The sequence below is a fragment of the Perognathus longimembris genome, chromosome 25 (genome assembly GCF_023159225.1).
Source record: "Perognathus longimembris pacificus isolate PPM17 chromosome 25, ASM2315922v1, whole genome shotgun sequence".
NCBI lineage: Eukaryota > Metazoa > Chordata > Mammalia > Rodentia > Heteromyidae > Perognathus > Perognathus longimembris.
This window is the reverse complement of record NC_063185.1, coordinates 10,774,984-10,794,488: the sequence shown is the minus strand read 5'-3', so window position 1 is coordinate 10,794,488 and position 19,505 is coordinate 10,774,984. Positions and strand designations below refer to the sequence as shown.

Genomic DNA, 19,505 nt, shown 5'->3' with positions numbered 1-19,505 from the left:
TAGGAATAAAGCACTCAAAAGGGACTCCACTTCTACAGAAGGATGCACCATCAGTTCCAAATCTACAGAAGGATACACCATCAGCTCCATATCTGGCAAGTGAACACAGTGGGCCTAACACAGCAGGGCCTGCCCCTCTGCTCAGATTGGCTGAGCTCAGCTCCATCTGTAAAGGATGCTATGTCTCAATTAACAGTAGGCCACAAAAACTCAAGGAGATTCAAACAGGATGTCTTCATTAATGTGCAGCTTTAAAGGGATGTAACCAAAATGTAACTACCAAGGACCAAGCCACCTAGCCAAACTTTTTAGAAAAAAACATAATTCCCACAAGATTAATAGAAAGGAATCCAATTCACTGGATAGAAAAGACACATGTTTTCCATAGATGCCCTCTACTATTGCTTCTGGGGCTTTGGTGATTTGACCTTGTTCCCCAAAAGTTCATGAGTTTCGTAGCACAATGTGCTAGCATTGTGACTATGGAACTTCAACCCAGGAAGGCTTGAATAACTGAATAGAACAAGACTAATGACATCAATACAGTATAAGTTATTGTTCACAAGAAGGGCCATTATAAAGCCATAGTCACCATACACACTCAGACATTTCTCCACATAGCTGTTGGCCCTTCATTCTCTCTGCCATCCATATTGTGTTAGGGATCATCTCAGGAGGCCAAACAAGTGGTGCTATCTGATCTTGGGCATTGAATCAACAAAGGGATGAACTATACATTCTTTAAAAAGCATCTAACCTCTGACATTTTCTTTTGTCTCCAAATCATAAGAGACTATTTCGGGGGGCTGGGAATATGGCCTACTGGTAAAGTGCTCGCCTTGTATACAAGAAGCCTTGGGTTTGATTCCTTAGCACCACATATATAGAGAAAAAAGCCGGAAGTGGTGCTGTGGCTCAAGAGGTAGAGTGCTAGCCTTGAGCAAAAAGAAGCCAGGGACAGTGCTCAGGCCCTGAGTCCACGCCCCAAGACTGGCAACAAAAACAAAACAAATAAACAAAGAGACTATTTCGGGGCCACTGATTTGAATACTCTTTTCCACCCTAGTTACTTCAAAAAGTTTTGCAAACAAGACTCACGAAGATCTAGACTTACTCTCTATTTCTGTAATTGCAGGTGACCTCAAGGAAGAGGAGAATTTGTATGTATTCTGGAATCACTAGCTGTAGATATGCAGTATGTAAAATATGCATTGTAATACACAATATAAATATACAGTGTGTAGATATACATTGTGTAAAATATTGCCTTGCTTTTCTTGAGCACAACCTTGATGTGAACTTTCTGGTGGGAATAAGAGTTGGGAGTTTGTACAAAGAAGTGATTTTCTTTCTTCTTCTTCCCGGCCCCCCCCCCCCGCCCGCCCCTCAAGTCCTGGGGCTTGGACTCAGGGCCTGGGCACTGTCCCTGAGCTTCTTTTTGCTCAAGGCTAGCACTCTACCTCTTGAGCCACAGCACTACTTCTGGCTTTTTCTATGTATGTGGTGCTGAGGAATCGAACCCAGGGCTTCCTGCATGCTAAGCAAGCACTCTACCACTCAACCACATTCCCAGCCCTTCACTGGATCATGAGAAGCACTCATTTCAATGTAGTTGGCAGTGGTGGGATGATGGTGGAGAAAGTATACACTCAGTCCTCAGAGGACCTCAGTTGGAGGAAACAGCCATATTTGGGATCCAGGATGGAAAGCTAGAGGGAAAGTATGGTTTAAGATTAAGACTATGCCCTTCTGGGAATATCAAAATTGAGAGGCAAAGGATAAAAAGACAAATGACTCCAAAAGCAATACTTATAAAAACCATTTGATAAAAACCAACTGAATGGGCTGGGGATATAGCCTAGTGGCAAGAGTGCCTGGCTCGGATACACTGAGGCCCTAGGTTCGATTCCCCAGCACCACATATACAGAAAACGGCCAGAAGCGGCACTGTGGCTCAAGCGGCAGAGTGCTAGCCTTGAGCGGGAAGAAGCCAGGGACAGTGCTCAGGCCCTGAGTCCAAGGCCCAGGACTGGCAAAAAAATAAAAAAATAAAAAAACCAACTGAACAACTCATGGGGGGAGAGGGAAAGAGAGAAGGGGGAGGGGGAAATGAGGGAGGAGATAGCAAATTGTACAAGAAATGTACCCATGGCCTTACAGATGAAACTGTAACCCCTCTGTACATCACTTTGACAATAAATAAGTAATTATTCAGGAAAAAAAAAGAATATGCCGTTCTCTGAGGCATCACCTCCAGAGAAATCATTTCTTCTCCCTGTAAATTGAGATGTGAAGATCTGAGGAGAACGTGGGGAGTCCTCCCCTGGTGTCTCTCAGACACTTAGCCCAAGCCATCAGGCACTAGATTCCATACTCTCAGTCCCTGTGTCTTTTGACTTTCTGTACTGTCTCATCTACAAAGAGTTACTGTCCACATGATTGAGTATATTAAATGCACACTAAACTCTAGGAAAGCCCCACTGAAATGACTGCTTCAGTCCAACAGATATCCAGATCAAAAGGTTAAATCCATATATTTTCCCTTTGGTTTTCTACCATTAGGCTGACTTAACTCTTTTTTTTTTTCTTTTAGTCGGTCATGGGGCTTGAACTCTGGGCCTGGGCGCTGTCCCTGAGTTCTTCAGCTCAAGGATAGCACTCTACTACTTGAGCCACAGGGCCACTTTTGGTTTTCTGGTGGTTCATTGGAGATAAGAGTCTCACAGACTTTCCTGCCTGGGCTAGCTTTGAACTCTGATCCTCAGATCGCAACTTCCTGAGTAGCTAGGATTACAGGTGTGAGCCACCAGCACCCCGCCCTAGTTGTGGTTGTTGCTGTTGTTTTGATTAGCCAGGGGGACTTGAACTCTGGGCTTGGGCACTGTCCCTGAGTTCTTCAGCTCAAGGCTAGAGTTCTACCACTTTAAGCCACAGTACCACTTCCAGGTTTCTGGTGGTTCATTGGAGGTAAGAGTCTCACGAACTTTCTTGCCCAGGCTGTCTTTGAACTGCAATTGTTAGACCTCAGCCTCCTGAGTATCTAGGATTACAGACAAGAGCCACCAGTGCCTGGCTTAACTCTTTTCTTTTTAAATATATTTCTCAGTATCTACTTTTACAAAATGCTTCCAAAGAAATTGTAACAAGGTCATCCCAGAGACCAAAATTCCAGTTGTCTTCACCATCCATGTACAGCGACAAGCACATGATACTACTGAAGGTACTGTGGACATTCGATCATTAGCTTGACTTCAGAACAATACTTACGTGATTCCCTTTTCCCAGTAGGAAAGGGGAAACAAGGAAGTGTTTAAGTAATATTTTCAATATGTGACATTTTCCATTTACCTAACCATTAATGCTATCAAGGCAGATTTAGAAAACACAAGGCTGACTCCCATGTAATAGCAAAGAACATTTTTACCTAATGTCTATATGTTACTCAATAGTCAACATTTGCCATTTATAGGTTTTTGCAACTGTAGTGCAGTATTGTTAGTATTAATAGACTATATCTATAAATAGTTGGAACTGAAAAAAATATAGAATAAAAAGACACTGAATTCGCATATACTTCCCACTTGAAGTATATTCACAGCCCAGAGTCACACATTCTCCAGCTATTTAACAGAAACCTGTTTTATAAATCAGTGTGCATTTAAGATTCCATTGTGTCTTTTTGTATTATGTCAGAGCTTCTGTCTTCAAACACAAACCATATGGGTAAATGAAAATTATCCATTTCCCTGGCACTGGACATATTTGCTTCTAGTCTGGGGTAGAACAGTTTGTATAAAATTAACTTTTCATGTCAATGGATTAAATATGTAGGAGCCTAGATGTTAGATTAAATGATTAACAGATGTTTCCTTCCTTAAATGTTTTGTAGATTCTTTCAATTCAGTTTTCTGGAATTGGGGATTTCTTTTTTGTAATGTAATGAATACTGGCTCAACTAATTTAGAAGTAGATGTAATTCAGATGATTTTTATTTGAGTGAACTTTATGAAATGTAGTATGCCAAGAAATTGTTTCATTAAGGATATCACAACAGCAAGCATAAATCTGTTTATATTTTTTAGTTTCAATATCACTGGAGTCATTTGAGCCACCTCCATTACATTTATTACTTTTTACTTCTAACCTAAATGACCTCCTTTCTTCATCTAGATTTACCTTCTCCCCATGACAATTATAATCTGAATCCACAAATGAACCATTCCCACATTGGGTCAGATCACTCATGAGACAATTTTGTCTACAAACTGCTAGGGATCTTTTGTTTGTTTATTTGTTTTTTGCCAGTCCTGGGCCTTGGACTCAAGGCCTGAGCACTGTCCTTGGCTTCTTTTTTTTGCTCAAGGCTAGCACTCTGCCACTTGAGCCACAGCGCCACTTCTGGCCATTTTCTATATATGTGGTGCTGGGGAATTGAACCCAGGGCTTCATGTATACGAGGCAAGCACTTTTGGCACTAGGCCATATTCCCAGCCCCTGCTAGGGATCTTTTACTCATCTCATTGGTGTTTCTCAACTCAGTGAAGCGGACAGGCTAGACTAACCATCATATGTAACTTGACTAGAGTCTCATCTGTTTGATCATCTCAAGGAACCAGCTTTTGGATCTTGTTGCTTTTGTAATCATTTTGTTTAAAAACTTTATAGGTGTGCGTTTGGTCTACTTGCTAATGGAGCATTGCTCTACTGATAGTATCTCCAAATTAAAGTCTTCAATTCCTGACTTTGCTGAATGAATTCTCCTCGCATTGCTGCTTGTGATGAGAGATTACTAATATGTATGAAGTGTACTGAGCTTTCTTGAAGTTTTCTTTATATATATATATATATATTTTTTTTTAATTTCTGAGTAGCAGTTCTGGTGTTATACCTCAGGGCTGATGCTTGGTAGACAGGGACATTGCCACTGAGCCATGATCCTAGCCCTCTGATTTTCTTGTGATTTCCTATCACCAGTAACGATGCAAAACCTTTTCATGGAACTCTCTTTTTGTGTTGGAGAAATGTTTCAATTCTTGGCCTATTTAGAAATCTACCTGAAGCTTCCCTTCCTACCTGTTTAGAATTCCCATGTCAGCTGAAATTGAGTTAGGAAGGAATCCCCAGTCTTCTCTGATCAGGCTCAGTATATATGGAAAGTCCTGAAACAACAGAAATAAGTAGAACTATAAGTCAACACTATTAACATCCACTTTTTCTTTTATGTATTATGTGTCCCAACATTCATCCTTTACCTCAGGAAACCACAAGAACATCATTACACATAACAGTTTTAATGAAATGTCAGCTTAAAAATATATTTTTTCACCTAGGAAGTTTGAATGGTTTCAAAGACAAACAAATATAAAGCAAACAGACCAAATAATGTATCTCCTGAAAATAGGCTTTGTGTTAGTGCCATTGAAGTCCAGCTCCTATGCACTTGGTATCAATGGTTTTGGTTTGCACCATGCATGTGATTAGTACTTCTAGTTATTACCACAAAAGCATGAGTGCATGGTGCTACAAGATAGTATGCCACAAAGCACGTGGCTTTTACTGAATTCAGATTTTCTTCTTAAATGAATCATTTTTGCAACTGAACAAAGCTTTAGAGAATTGCAAGAATTCTGACCCGCCTTAAGATGTATTGAGGAGGAGAAAATTTTTGTCACTTTGTATTCTGCTGTGTTCACTCATGCCACTCCACAAACCATAGTCATTTGAATGTTCTGGATCACAATGACAGATTCTCTTCAAGAGTTTGTATTAGTTGCTGTCTAGCATAAATTATAGGTTGGAGAGCTTCACCATATTAGAACATCTTACGTCCAAGCTCCAAAGCAATTAATGTGAACATTTACAGTCAATTTCTTGTTAGTTTGCGTTGCCACTAGCAAAATGTTCAGGGATCAGTTTCCCATTTTGTTCCTACCTCTCATTTAGTTGTGCCTTTCATTGAGGGAAATCCTCTACACAAAAGGTCTATTTGCTGTTCTTATTTTTTTCATTTTTTAATTGTTATTGTAGTGTTGATGTCCAGAGGGGTTACAGTTACATGAGTCAGGTAATGAGTAATGAATACAATTCTTTTTTTGAACCATGTTTCTTCTTCCCTCACTTTCTCCCAGTATTTCTCTCCTATCTCCACTCAGAAGATGCACAGTTCATTTTACACACACACACACACACACACACACACACACACACGTCATTCAGTGTGTTTACTTGTAGATTTATAGCCACATTCTAGTTTCCTCAAACAAGGGAAAACATTGATGTCCCTCAGTGGACAAGTGGATCAAGAAAATGTTTACCATTTTTAGAGTAATAACTCACATGCCACCCTGTGGACTAAACTAATCAGAGTTATTTGAGTAAATTATGCATCGAATGAGCAATGAGTAACAGTTGAACTATTTGTGTTTCTAGCTGTCTTGAAAGGCTCAATTGAAAAGATACGTAAAAGGAAGGATGATATGGTTGAGGGGTTGCTGCTCACTGAAATGGTAAGGCACCATTTCTTCATCTGAAATAGGAATCTTGGTTTCTTTATTTGTCTCTACTAAACTAACATCTGTAATTAAAACATGAGCCAGGAAAACCAGGTTATGTCTGTAACCCTAGCTGTTCAGGAACCTGAGATGAGAAAGAGAATGTTCCTAGGCCATCCTGTGCAAAAATTTCATGAAATCATCTGAACCCATGACCAGTTGGCTGTGTTAATATGTGCCTGTTTTGTCAGCTACATGAGAAACATAATATAAGCAAATATAACTCACTTGTGAGGCAGCTCTAGGCCTGAGTTCAAACCTGAGGACAACCAAGATGAACAATACAAACAATAAAAACTTTAAAGTATACTCTATAGGCATTAGTGTTTTTTTTTCTGGAATAGTGGAGAAGTCGATATTTACAAAGGATGTTGGCAAGTGGCAGTGTAATGTTACAGACCTTATGCTTGGAGTCTTCCTCTTTGGAAATAATGGTCCTGCTTGGACTAAGTATTAAAAGAATTGATGTTCAACATGGAGTTAATATATATATATATATATATATATATATATATATATACATACACACACACACACACATATATATATATATATTCAGAGAAAAGCTCATATGTTTTCAAAACGTGTACCTATTCCTTGCTTTGGCACTTGACTTGTCAGTGTTTTTCATATTGTTTAAGACTCATAAAGAGTACAAAAGCAGGAGCTGGGAAGGAGGCTTAGTGGTAGAGTGCTTGCTAGCATGCATGAAGCCCTGGATTCAATTCTCCTCAGTACCACATAAATAGAAAAAGCCAGAAATGGTGCTGTGGCTCACGTGGTAGAGTACAAGCCTTGAGCAAATAAAGAAGTGCAAAGACAGTGCCAAGGCCCTGAGTTCAAGCCCCAGGAATGGCAAAAAAAAAAGTACTAAAACAATGTACAAACAAGTCACACACAGTAAAACAATGTCCTCCTAATGTCTTTTTTTTCTGTAGTTTCAGATGGCTTCAGAAGAATTAGAAAATGGTATGCCCTCCAATATAGATGCTAAGATACATGTGGTAAACTTAGTTGCTTCTCTCTTGAAATGTCACTCCAATTCTACATTACCAGAAGGAACCAGTACAAGAACTGCCAAAAAAAAAGTTGATTGGGTAAAAATTTATGGTTTCTTTGGTTCCTGCATCAGTTGTGCAGCTTATTTGAGGTTCTATAATTGAGGATTGCTGGAGCTTTGTGTGATTCTATGTTTCAGGATTGTGAACTTAGATGTGACTCTATATTTCTCTTAGGACAGACTTCTCTCTCCCAAAGCAACAGTACCTAAGCAACTTTCTAAAGATAAAAGCCATCACAGACACACTTGTACCAGGAGTTTGGTTTGTTGCTTCACTTCCCTAGGTGATAAACTTTATGCATCCATATTAATGACCCAAGCTCCCAAATGTATGCTTTTAAAGACAAAATTAAGCCCTGGTGAGTATACCTATACTGTTGCACTTAGCTAATGTAGTGGAACGATGTGCTCATCCCTAGTGTAGAGAGTTTACCATTCCTATATTAGCCTTAAATGACTCTATTCTATAGAGCAACTGTGTACCAACTTAAGTTGCTTTATATTGTCACATAAGCTAGGGTAATCACAGATCTTTCACATAAACTTTGCATCTTCATTCATGTTAAATGCCCCTAACTATACCCTGATGTTTCTGACCATGTCATAGATTCTTGGAGAGGCACACGTGACCATGTAGGACAATGTGGTCCAGATGTGTCATTTCTGGAATGCTATCTTCAAAGCCAATATAATTTATAATGGCAGCATAAGCAATAGAATGCTCAGCTTGTGACCATTTAAAACCACAGAGGAGTGATTAAATAAGGACTTGAATTTAGTTGTTAGAATGATATCAATATTACTTTGTGAGTCTCATACATCTGGGTAAAGAACATTAGTCCCTAACCCATGTGTCTCCTATGTTATTGGCGATTTGATTGTGGTTTGCACCATGAGTGTGATTGGTACTTATAATTCTGACCACAAAGTACATGATGCTAGAACAACATCAAATGCCACAAAGCTTGCTGCTTTTACTGAGTTCAAACAATTTTTTCTTGAATAATAACTTCCTAAACTGAAAAAACGCAAAGCTTCAGTGAATTCCAGAATTATGAAGTACCTTGAGATGTGTTGAGGATGAGAATACTTTGTCAGTCTCTGCTCTGATGTGTTCATTGACGTCACTCCACGAACCATATTCCTTTTAATGCTTTTTGGGTCACAGTCAATGACAGATTATCCTCAGTAGTTTTATTAATTGCTGTTCAGCATAAATTATAGCTCCAATTGATTTGCAAGATTTAGAACATTTTATGTCTACGTTTCTAAGCAATCAATGGGAACAATGAGACACAGTTACATTTACAGAGATTACATTGTCATTAGCAAAATTCCCATAGATCAACTTCCCCTTCCTTTCCTACTTCTCATTTAATTTCTCCTTTCACTAAGGAAAATGCTCAACCCAAAGTTCTAGTTAGACTTTTCAGAACAACACCTTGCACACTGCCCAGAATGCTAATCTCAGTTCTTTGAGTACACTATATATAGCATTCACAATGACTTACAATTAAACCGTCTGTGTTCTAGCCACCATGAAACGCACAGTTAAGAAGACATCATGTGAACAAGAGAAAGATATCCTTGAGGAATTGTTGCTTGCTGAATTGGTAAGGTACCTTTTCTTTGCCTGAAAGAGAAAGCCAGCTTTATTCCTTTTTCATCTTATAAAGTGAGATCAGCAATCCAAACATGAGCCAGGAAAATCAGATTTAATCTATTCAGGATCCTGTGATGAGAAAGAGAATGTTTCTATACCACCCTATGCAAAAATTTCATGAAATATCATCTTAGCCCAGAAACAGTTGGCTGTGGTGATCAGTGCCTGATTTGTCAGCTACATGAGAAGTATAACTACAGGAATTGTACTATAGAAAGATCCAGGCGGGGAAAAAAAACCAAGACTTTAACTGAAAATAAATTTTTAAAAAAAGGAGTTTTTGCGGTAAAGGACTACATCACAAGTGTGAGCACCTGAGTTCAACTTTGAAAACTACCAATAGAAATAATGACTTGAGGGTTGGGAATGTGGCCTTGTGGTATAATGCTTGCCTAGCATGCATGAAGCCCTGGGTTCCATTCCTCAGCATCATATATACAGAAATAGCCAGAAGTGGTGCTGTGGCTCCAGTGGTAGAGTGCTAGCCTTGAGCAAAATGAAGCCAGGGACTGTGCCCCGACCCTGAGTTCAAGCCCCAGGACTGGCAAAAAAAAAATGAATTGAAAATATGTATTAGAGAGGCATTGGAATGTGTTTGAATAGGTGGAAGAATAGATTGCAAAGGGAAACATAATGTCATCAACTTCATGCATGCTGCCGCCTCTTAGGAAACACTGGGTCCTGCTTGGTGAAGTAGTTAAGAACTTATGGTCTTGCTTAGGCACTGGTGGCTCATGCCTGCAATCCTAGCTACTCAGGAGGCTGAGATCTGAGGATCACAGTTCAATGATAGCCTGGGCAGAAAAGTCCTTGAGACTCTTATCTCCAATGACTCACCAGAAAACTGGAAGTGGCACTGTGGCACTAGCCTTTACCACGAATGCACAGGGACAGTGTCCAGACTGACATAAAAAAAAAACACAAGTTTTGATGATCTAAAGTGAGTTAAATCATATGTACCCCAAGGAAAACTTATGAATTGTCAATAGATGTTTGATTTCTTCCTCTTTGTTTTAGCTCTATGTTGTGAATGTTTCTCATATCTTTTTGATAAGCATGAAAGAGAAATAAAACTTTATGTGAAAGTCAGTCACAAGACAACAATGTCATAATGTTTTTGTTTCTCTAGTTTCAGGTCCCCCCAGAACAAGTAGAATATGGTAAGTGTTCTGGAGTTATTAAATGAGGAAAACAGTGTAGATGATAAGATGCATGTGGCAAACTTAGTAGCATTTCTTTCAGAATGTCATCCAAATTATTAAAAATAATTTATTATTGTTAGTGTTCTTGTTGTTATAATTATTATTATAAAGATGATATACAGAGGTGTTACAATTACATAAGCCAGGTAATTAGTACATTTCTTTTTGGACAATGTCACCATTTCCTACACTCACTCCCAATTTTTACCTGAAGAAATCAGTATGATACAAAGTTTAGATAAAAGGTGATTGGGGGGAGCAAAAACTTGAGTTTCTTCAGTTGCTTTGTTAGTTATTTGGTCCTTATCTGGTTATTTTTTTTTCCAGTCATAGGGCTTGGACTCAGGGCCTGTGCACTGTCCCTGGCTTCTTTTTGCTCAAGGCTAGCACTCTACCTCTTGTGCCACAGCACCACTTCCAGATTTTCCTGTATATGTGGTACTGAGGAGTTGAACCCAGGGTTTCATGCATGCTAGACATGCACTGTACCACTAAGCCACCTTCCCAGCCCTCAATGTTAGTTTTATTTTTTTTATTTTTTGCCAGTCCTGGGCTTGAACTCAGGACCTGAGCACTGTCCCTGGCTTCTTTTTGCTCAAGGCTAGCACTCTGCCACTTGAGCCACAGCGCCACTTCTGGCCATTTTCTATATATGTGGTGCTGGGGAATCAAACCCAGGGTTTCATGTATAGGAGGCAAGCATTCTTGCCACTAGGCCATATTCCCAGTCCCTCGATGTTAGTTTTATAAGTTTAATATATCTGGATTAAAGGACACTAGTCCTTACCAATACTCGCTCTCATTGATGACAAGCTGTGTCACCAAGCACTGGCACAGACATCAGATCACTGAGCACACAAGTGACAGATGGAAAGATGGAAGGAAACCTACCATATGATGCACGGTCATTTTTAATTAGCAAGTAGCAGTATTTTGAAACATTTCATATATTATTATATTTTATCTAATATTAATGGGTTAATATAATAAAATATTTTGCCAAGAATCAAGTCTAGGAGTCTCTTTTTTCCATGGTATCAATTAATAAGTAAAGATACAACTTAGACTATCTCATCAGTCTTCATATATGTTAAACAAAATAGTGACCACGAGGCTGGGAATGTGGCTGAGCAGTAGAGTACTTGCCTAGCATGCATGAAGCCCTGGGTTCAATTCCTCAGCATAAGCAGAAAAAGCCAGAAGTGACAGAAAAAAAATTTCTGTTTGTCTTCATTCTCCTATGATCACTAATGTCATTTCATGAATCCTATTTGTTTGGATGTTTGGGGGTCACAGGCAGTGACAAAATTATCTTCAGCAGTTTGTATGAATTACCAATGAGCATAAATTATAGCACAGATTGTTTCACAGGTTTTAGGACATTTTATGTCTAAATTTCTAGGCAATCAAGAACAACGAAACTCTATTTCATTTACAGGTAAGCTTACATTGCAATTAGCGCAATGCCCTGAGAGCAGTTTTCCTTTACTTTCCTACCTCTCACTTGGTTTTTCTACTCATTGAGAAAGATGCTCTACCAGAAGTTCTATTTGCATTTTTCAAAACATTAGCTGACACACCACCCTGTGGACTCATCTGAGCTCTTTGAATTCATTATGCTTAGCATGAACAGTCATTAATAAACTGTCTGTTTCTAGATGTCCTGGAAGGATCCGTTCAAAATTCATCTTGTGAAAGGGAAGAAGATATCCTTGAGGAGTTATTGCTTGCTGAATTGGTAAGATACACTTTCTTTTTCCTTTTTTGTCCAGAAATGATCTCATATGAGCCAAAAGGCTGGGAATGTAGCTTAGTGGTAGACTGCTTGCCTAGCATGCATGAAGCCCTGGGTTCAATTCCTCAGTACCACATAAACAGAAAAAGCCAGAAGTGGTGCTGTGGCTTTGAGCAAAAGAAGCTCAAGGTCAGTGCCCAGGCCTTGAGTTCAAGCCACAACACTGGAAGGGAGGGAGGAAGGGAGGGAGGGAGGGAGGGAGGAGGGAGGGAGGGAGGGAGGGAGGAGAGAGAGAGAGAGAGAGAGAGAGAGAGAGAGAGAGAGAGAGAGAGAAGAGAAAGAAAGAAAAGAGAGAAAGAAGGAAGGAAGGAAGGAAGGAAGGAAGGAAGGAAGGAAGGAAGGAAGGAAGGAAGGAGAGGGAGAGAGAGAGGGAGGGAAGGAAGGAAGAAGGAAAGAAAGAGGAAGGAAATTAATTGATGATTGAAATTTATTTGAATCATACATATTTTAAGAAAGCTCCTGAGTTTTCAATATGTGTGCTACTTCATGTTTTTGCACCCTATCTTGTCTATGTTTCTCATATCTTTCCACTACTCATGAAAAAGAATAAAGCCATGTACAAGTAAGTCACAACACAATAATATTGTTTCTACAGTTTCAGGTCCCCACAGAACAAGTAGAATATGGTAAGTGTTCTGGACTTATTAAATGAGAAAAACAGTATAGATGCTAAGGTGCATGGGGTAAACTTAGTAGCTTCTCTTTTGAAATGTTACCCAAATTCTAGGTTACCAGAAGGTATGAGTACAGTATAAGGTTGGATAAAAGTTGATTCTTTGGATAAAGACTTTTTATGGTTTCTTGGTCTGTTGATTGGGTTGTGCTGGTCCCTGTCTATTTGTTTGGGGTTATATAATTGAAGACTACTGGAGCTGTGATATAATTATGTGCTTGGTGCTTGTGAACCTATGTAAGACTTTATACATCTGAAATGGGTTTTCTTTTCTTTTCTTTTTTTTTTTTTTTTTTTTGGCCAGTCCTGGGCCTTGGACTCAGGGCCTGAGCACTGTCCCTGGCTTCTTCCCGCTCAAGGCTAGCACTCTGCCACTTGAGCCACAGCGCCACTTCTGGCCATTTTCTATATATGTGGTGCTGGGAAATCGAACCTAGGGCTTCATGTATATGAGGCAAGCACTCTTGCCACTAGGCCATATTCCCAGCCCTGAGATGGGTTTTCTTAAGACATATTTTTATTTTGCATGGCAAATGTGCCTCAATAAATTTCTGAAGATAAAAAAAATCCATCACAAAAAAACTCTTTACACATATGGAATATAGATTATCTACTCCTCACTACAGTTTTACCCAGAGTTGAGTTTGATGCTCCATTTCTCCAGATGGCGAAACACACATATGGATATTAATAACCTACTTTCTCAAATTAGTACATTGAATGACAAAACAGGAGCCTATCTAATATACCTATACTATTGGTCCTCACCTAATGAAATTAACTTGGGATACACCAGTGGGCTCATTAGCCCGAGTACAGAGAGCTTACCATTCCAGTAATAAGCTTAAAGTCCTCCATCCTGTAGAATCATTGTCCCTCAATTTAAGTTGCTTTTTTAGTATCACATAACCAAGATAGTAATACATTTTCAAACGGAGTTTGGAATTTTCATTCATGGTCAATGCACATAAATGTAATCTGATATTTCTGACTGGTTCAGTTTCTTGGAGAGTTACAAGTGACTATGTGTGGCAATGTGAGAAGACAGACCCCAGGGCTGGGAATATGGCCTAGTGGCAAGAGTGTTTGCCTCATATACATGAAGTCCTGGGTTCGATTCCCCAGCACCACATATATAGAAAACGGCCAGAAGTGGTGCTGTGGCTCAAGTGGCCAGGCCCTAGACTGTCAAAAAAAAAAGACAGATCCCAACACATAAACATCTGGTTAAATATTTTAGTATATTTTAAGGGCACCATGGACAATGAAATGCTCAAATTGTGACATCTGTAAACCCAGAGGAGCGATTTCAACTTGTTTGTTAGAATGATATCCATATTACTTTTGTAAGTCTCATACACCTGGGTTAAAGAAAATTAGTCCTTAGCCAGGTGCCCTGTGAGGATCTGGGAATGTGGCTTAGGGGTAGTGTGCTTGCCTTGCATGTATGAAGCCCTGGGTTCAATTCCTCAGTGCTACATGCACAGATAAAGTCGAAAGTGGCGCAGCGGATCAAGTGGTAGAGTGCTAGCCTTGAACACAGAGAAGCTCAAGGACAGTGCCCAAACCCTGAGTTCAAGCCCCAAGATTGACAATAATAATAATAATAATAGTAATTCCCTTTGCAAAATGCCCAGACATCAGTTTTCCTTTACTTTCCTATCTGTCATTCTAGTTCATAAACAATATACCTTACATACCACGCTGTGGACTAATTTGTGCTCTTTGAATTCATTATGCTTAGCATTAGCAATAATGAAAAGTTAAACTGTTTATGTTCCGAGATTTCTTGGAAAGCTCAGTTACAAAGGGATCTTCTGAAAGGGAGGAAGATATCCTTGAGGAGTTTTTGCTGGCTGAATTGGTAAGATATCCTTTCCTTCTTTTTTTTTAATTAAATTTTATTGACAAGGTGTTGTGTAAAGGGGGTACAATTATATAATAAGGCAGTGAATACATTTCTTGTGATATCTTACCCTTTCCTTCTTTTAATTTAAAACCAACAATTAAACATTAGCCCATTACACTAGCTCATGTGTGTAATCTGAGCTACTCAGGAAGCTAAGATGAGAAAGTGTTTCTAGGCCATCCTGGGCAATAGATTCATGAGATGTTTTCTCAGCCAAAGAAAGGATGGATCTGGTAATCAATGCCTATCTTGTCAGCCACTTGTGATATGTAATTATGAAAATTATTGTCTAGAAATTGTCTAGAAATGCCCAGGCAAAGAAGCAAGCCCTTAATTGAAAAAATAAGTGATACAAAAGGGCTTCTGATATGGATTTGAAACTGGTAAAGGAAACCTCACAAACGTGAGCCCCTGAGTTCAAACCTGAGGACCACCAACATGAACAATACAAACAAGAATTTCTTTAAAATATTCAGTGTAGGGCTAGGAATGTGGCTTAGTGGTAGAGTGCTTGCCTAGCATGCATGAAGCCCTGGGTTTGATTCCTCAGTACCACATATATAGAAAAAGCCAGAAGTGGTGCTGTGGCTTAAGTGGTAGAGTGTTATCCTTGAGCAAAGAGAGGCTCAGGGACAGTACCCAGGCCCTGAGTTCAAGTACCAGGACCACCAAAAAAATTCAATGTAGGCATTTGAATGTGGTTTATGGAATGATTCCTCAGTACCCCATAAACAGAAAAGGCCAGAAGTGACACTGTGGCTCAAGTGGTAGAGTGTTAGACTTGAGCAAAAGAAGCTCAGGGACAGTGCCCAAGCCCTGAGTTAAAGTCCCAGGACTGACAAAAAAAAAAAGTATGAAATCTAAAGATCACAGTTGAAAGCCCAACTAGTTAGGAATGACTGTGAAACTGTTATCTCCAAATAACTACCACCAAAATTGCCACAAGTGGAGCTGTGATTTAATGACAAAATGATCACTTTTGTTCCTTTAGCACACATGTTCAGGGACATGACTCATTCCCTGAGTAGAAGCCCTTGAGTAGAAGGACTGGCACAAATTCAAAAAACAAGGTGGTGATGATCAAAGTTGAGTTTAGTGATATATATTCCAAGAAAGCTCATTTTCCTACTTTGGGCACCCTATCTTACCATGTTTCTCATAACTTTTCAATACTCATGAACAAATTAAAACCATGTGCAATAAATTCATGACACAACAATGTCATCATAATATCTTTGTTTCTCTAGTTTCAGGTACCTACAGTACAAGTGGAATATGGTAAGGAAAACAGTATAGATGATAAGATGCATGTGGTAAACCTAGTACCTTCCCTTTTGTACTGTCACCCAAATGGTCATTCTTTCTGATGGACAAATAGAATATATGTGTGTGTATACATATATGTATATATATATATATATATATGTATCACATTTTCTTGATCTAGTCATTCACTGAGGGACATGTCTTGGCTATGGTAAATAATGCTGTAATGAACATGGTTGTGCTTTAGTGTGGCCTGGTTTGGGGCCCATTGGATAAATGCCCAGGAGTAAAATTTCTAGGTCATAGGGAAGCTCTATGCTTAGTCTTCTAAGGAACCTTTATACAGCCTTCCAGAGTGGTGGAACAAGTTTACATTCCCACCAACAGTGTAATAGAGTTCTCTTTTGTCTACATCTCTGCCAGAATTTATTATCGTTAGTTTTCCTGATAATGGCCATTGTAACCGGAGTGAGGTGGAATCTCAGTGTTGTTTTGATTTGCATTTTTATGGCCAAAGATGTTGAACACTTGGTGTGTCTATTGGCCATTCTTTTTTCTTCCTCTGAGAAGTCTCTCTTTAGGTCTTTAGCCCATTTATTAATTGGGTTGTTGTGTTTTTGAAGGTTTATTTTAATTTTTTGAGCTCTAAGTATATTTTTTCTATGAAGCCCTTGTCTGATGTATAGCTAGTGAAGATTTTCTCCCATTCTGTGGGCTTTCTATTTATCTTGATGGCTATGTCCTCTGCAGGCAGAAGCTCTTCAGTTAGATATAATCTCATGTATCTAGACTGTCTGATTTGTTGTGATTCTGGATCTCAGTTTAAGAAGTTTTACCCCATGCTCAGTAGGCTAAGGGTTTCCCCTACCTCTTCCTGTAATATTTTCACAGTATCTGGCCTTACATTGTGGTTCATTCTTGTGCAAGGTGACATATGGGTATCTAGCTTCAGTTTTCTGCATGTGTATAGCCAATTTTGCCAGCACCATTTGTCAAAGAGGCTTTCTTTCAACCTGTGTTTTGGGGCCCCTTATCAAATATTAGATGGCCATATGTTTGTGAGCTTATTTCTGGGTTTTTCTATTCTGTTTCATTGGTCCTCAGGCCTCATCTTGTTCCAGTAACAAGCTGGTTTTGGCTTTGTAATCAAGCTTGAAGTTTGGTAGTGATATTCCTCCAGCGCTGTTCTTCCTGCTAAGGATTGTTTTTGCTATTCTGGATTTTTTTATCTTTTCCATATGCATTTTTGGATCGATGCCTCTATTTCTTTGAAGAAAGTTACTGGGCCACTAGTAGAACTCCCCATTTCCTAAGGTGGAGAGGCCAAAGATAAAAGGGCCAGGAAGTGCTGTTGGAGCAATCCCTTTCTCAGTGTGGTTGCTATAATTTTATAAATGCTTTATTGAAAATGGACAGTCATGATGAGTTCAGAGCATTTAATTTCTTATCTAAAGTTATACACACACACACACACACACACACACACACACACACACACGAAGTACTTGGATGCCATCATACATTCACACTTTACTGTTTCTTCTTATGACTTAGTTCAAAGTTACTATTTCTGATATGGCTTTTATACCAGGGACCTTATGTGTTGCCCCTAGGGATGGTTATAACTACAGTGCTTTTAGGTAAGACCCCTCTTCCTAAGGAATGTTTATGCTTCAGCATGAGTGAGGCGGTGGAAGGAAAGCTATAATGTCAGAGCTGCTGTTCAGTTTAAATCAAGGGCTTTGTGTGATTGACAGGGTGATGAGCTTTCCTTTTGTCTAAGCACTAAAAATTGAAGTCAGCCTTCCTTTTATCCAAAAGGATATTTGTTTTCTCTGTAGTTTTGGACTCATTTTTAACTTTGTTTTTAATAATCATGATGTCTTTTCTGATCTTTTTTTTCCTCCCTGCTCCCCTTTTAAACCAATAGGAAGTGAAGGGCTGGGGATATGGCCTAGTGGCAAGAGTGCCTGCCTCATATACATGAGGCCCTGGGTTCGATTCCCCAGCACCACATATACAGAAAACGGCCAGAAGGGGCGCTGTGACTCAAGTGGCAGAGTGCTAGCCTTGAGCAAAAAGAAGCCAGGGACAGTGCTCAGGCCCTGAGTCCAAGGCCCAGGATTGGCCAAAAAAAAAAAGGAAGTGAAATGTTCCCTGGTCTCCCAAGTGCTTGGCACAGAAGTTGCAACCATGTCTGAACAGACTGTTTTGTTTATGCTATGCACTAATTAGTGCCTCTTGGATAGAGTATCCCATTTGCTTGAGTCCCAAGCCTTGTAGTTCTTAAGGATCAGTTTTTCTCATCTGTAAAATGAGCATATGTACTCACCCTTTCTACCTCATAGTTTGTTATGGGATTAAGAATGGAGAACAAGGGGCTGGGGATATGGCCTAGTGGCAAGAGTGCTTGCCTCCTATACATGAGGCCCTGGGTTCAATTCCCCAGCACCACATATACAGAAAACGGCCAGAAGTGGCGCTGTGGCTCAAGTGGCAGAGTGCTAACCTTGAACAAAAAGAAGCCAGGGACAGTGCTCAGGCCCTGAGTCCAAGCCCCAGGACTTGGAATAAAAAAAAAAAAGAATGGAGAACAACCTTTAAAAACTTAGGGTTGCCTTGAGGACAATAAGAAGCTATTCTGACCTTGGTAGATCGAGCTCTGGGGTATATGTCCGTAATCCCTCATGTCTTGGAAGCTGAGCTTACATTCATTCTCTCTTTATGCCTGCCTTTATGCCTGCCTAGCAGCATCTGTGTTGCTTACTGTAAGCCCTTTACCACACTTCTAGCCCCAGTCCTTTCCTTGTCCTTAGGCACTTGATTAAAAGAGCTCTGTCTCCAGATGTTCTCAGAGGGGTGTGTGTAGATTTGGATGACAGCCTTGCTGTGATCTTTGTGTACATACACTTCCAGAGATCGTGTTGAAATACATTGCCAGTAATCAGAAAACATGCAATTTTCCCAATATTTCTAATCAGGTAGTCACAGGCAATGGGGGTAGCAAATGAGGACGAAAGGCAATTTAAGAAATTGAGTAGAGGCCAGCTTACGAAATGAGGACAGAGGGAGACATTTTCACAGATTCTTGCCTAGTTTTATTATAAGCACCAGTAAGTTAATAGCTCTGTATCCTTTTGCTGTTTGCACTATGTAATGCTTCTGGTGCCTTTTGATTTTACTGTTTTTGTGCATTAAATGTTTTTCATTTAAAAAAAAAGAAAGTTGCTGGGATTTTGATGGGTATTGCATTGAATTTGTAGATTGCTCTGGGCAGAATTACTATGTCTACCATGTTCATTCTTCCCAACCAGGAGCACGGACTGCTTTGCCATTTCCTTAGGTCTGCTTCAATTTCTTTTTTTTTTCTTCAGGTTTTCACAATA

General features: G+C 39.5%; 1 protein-coding gene across 1 annotated transcript in view; it reads left to right on the top strand.

The window, feature by feature from the left end:
• Window positions 1-19,505, top strand: part of LOC125341794 (zinc finger protein 782-like) — a 69,812-nt gene that overhangs the window by 47,169 nt on the left and 3,138 nt on the right. The window contains exons 4-11 of the mRNA XM_048333880.1: window positions 3,107-3,220; window positions 6,430-6,506; window positions 7,490-7,555; window positions 10,404-10,434; window positions 12,135-12,214; window positions 12,867-12,897; window positions 14,729-14,808; window positions 16,101-16,131. Of these exons, the coding sequence (XP_048189837.1) occupies window positions 3,107-3,220; window positions 6,430-6,506; window positions 7,490-7,555; window positions 10,404-10,434; window positions 12,135-12,214; window positions 12,867-12,897; window positions 14,729-14,808; window positions 16,101-16,131 (510 nt within the window). The remainder of the gene's footprint in view (window positions 1-3,106; window positions 3,221-6,429; window positions 6,507-7,489; window positions 7,556-10,403; window positions 10,435-12,134; window positions 12,215-12,866; window positions 12,898-14,728; window positions 14,809-16,100; window positions 16,132-19,505) is intronic.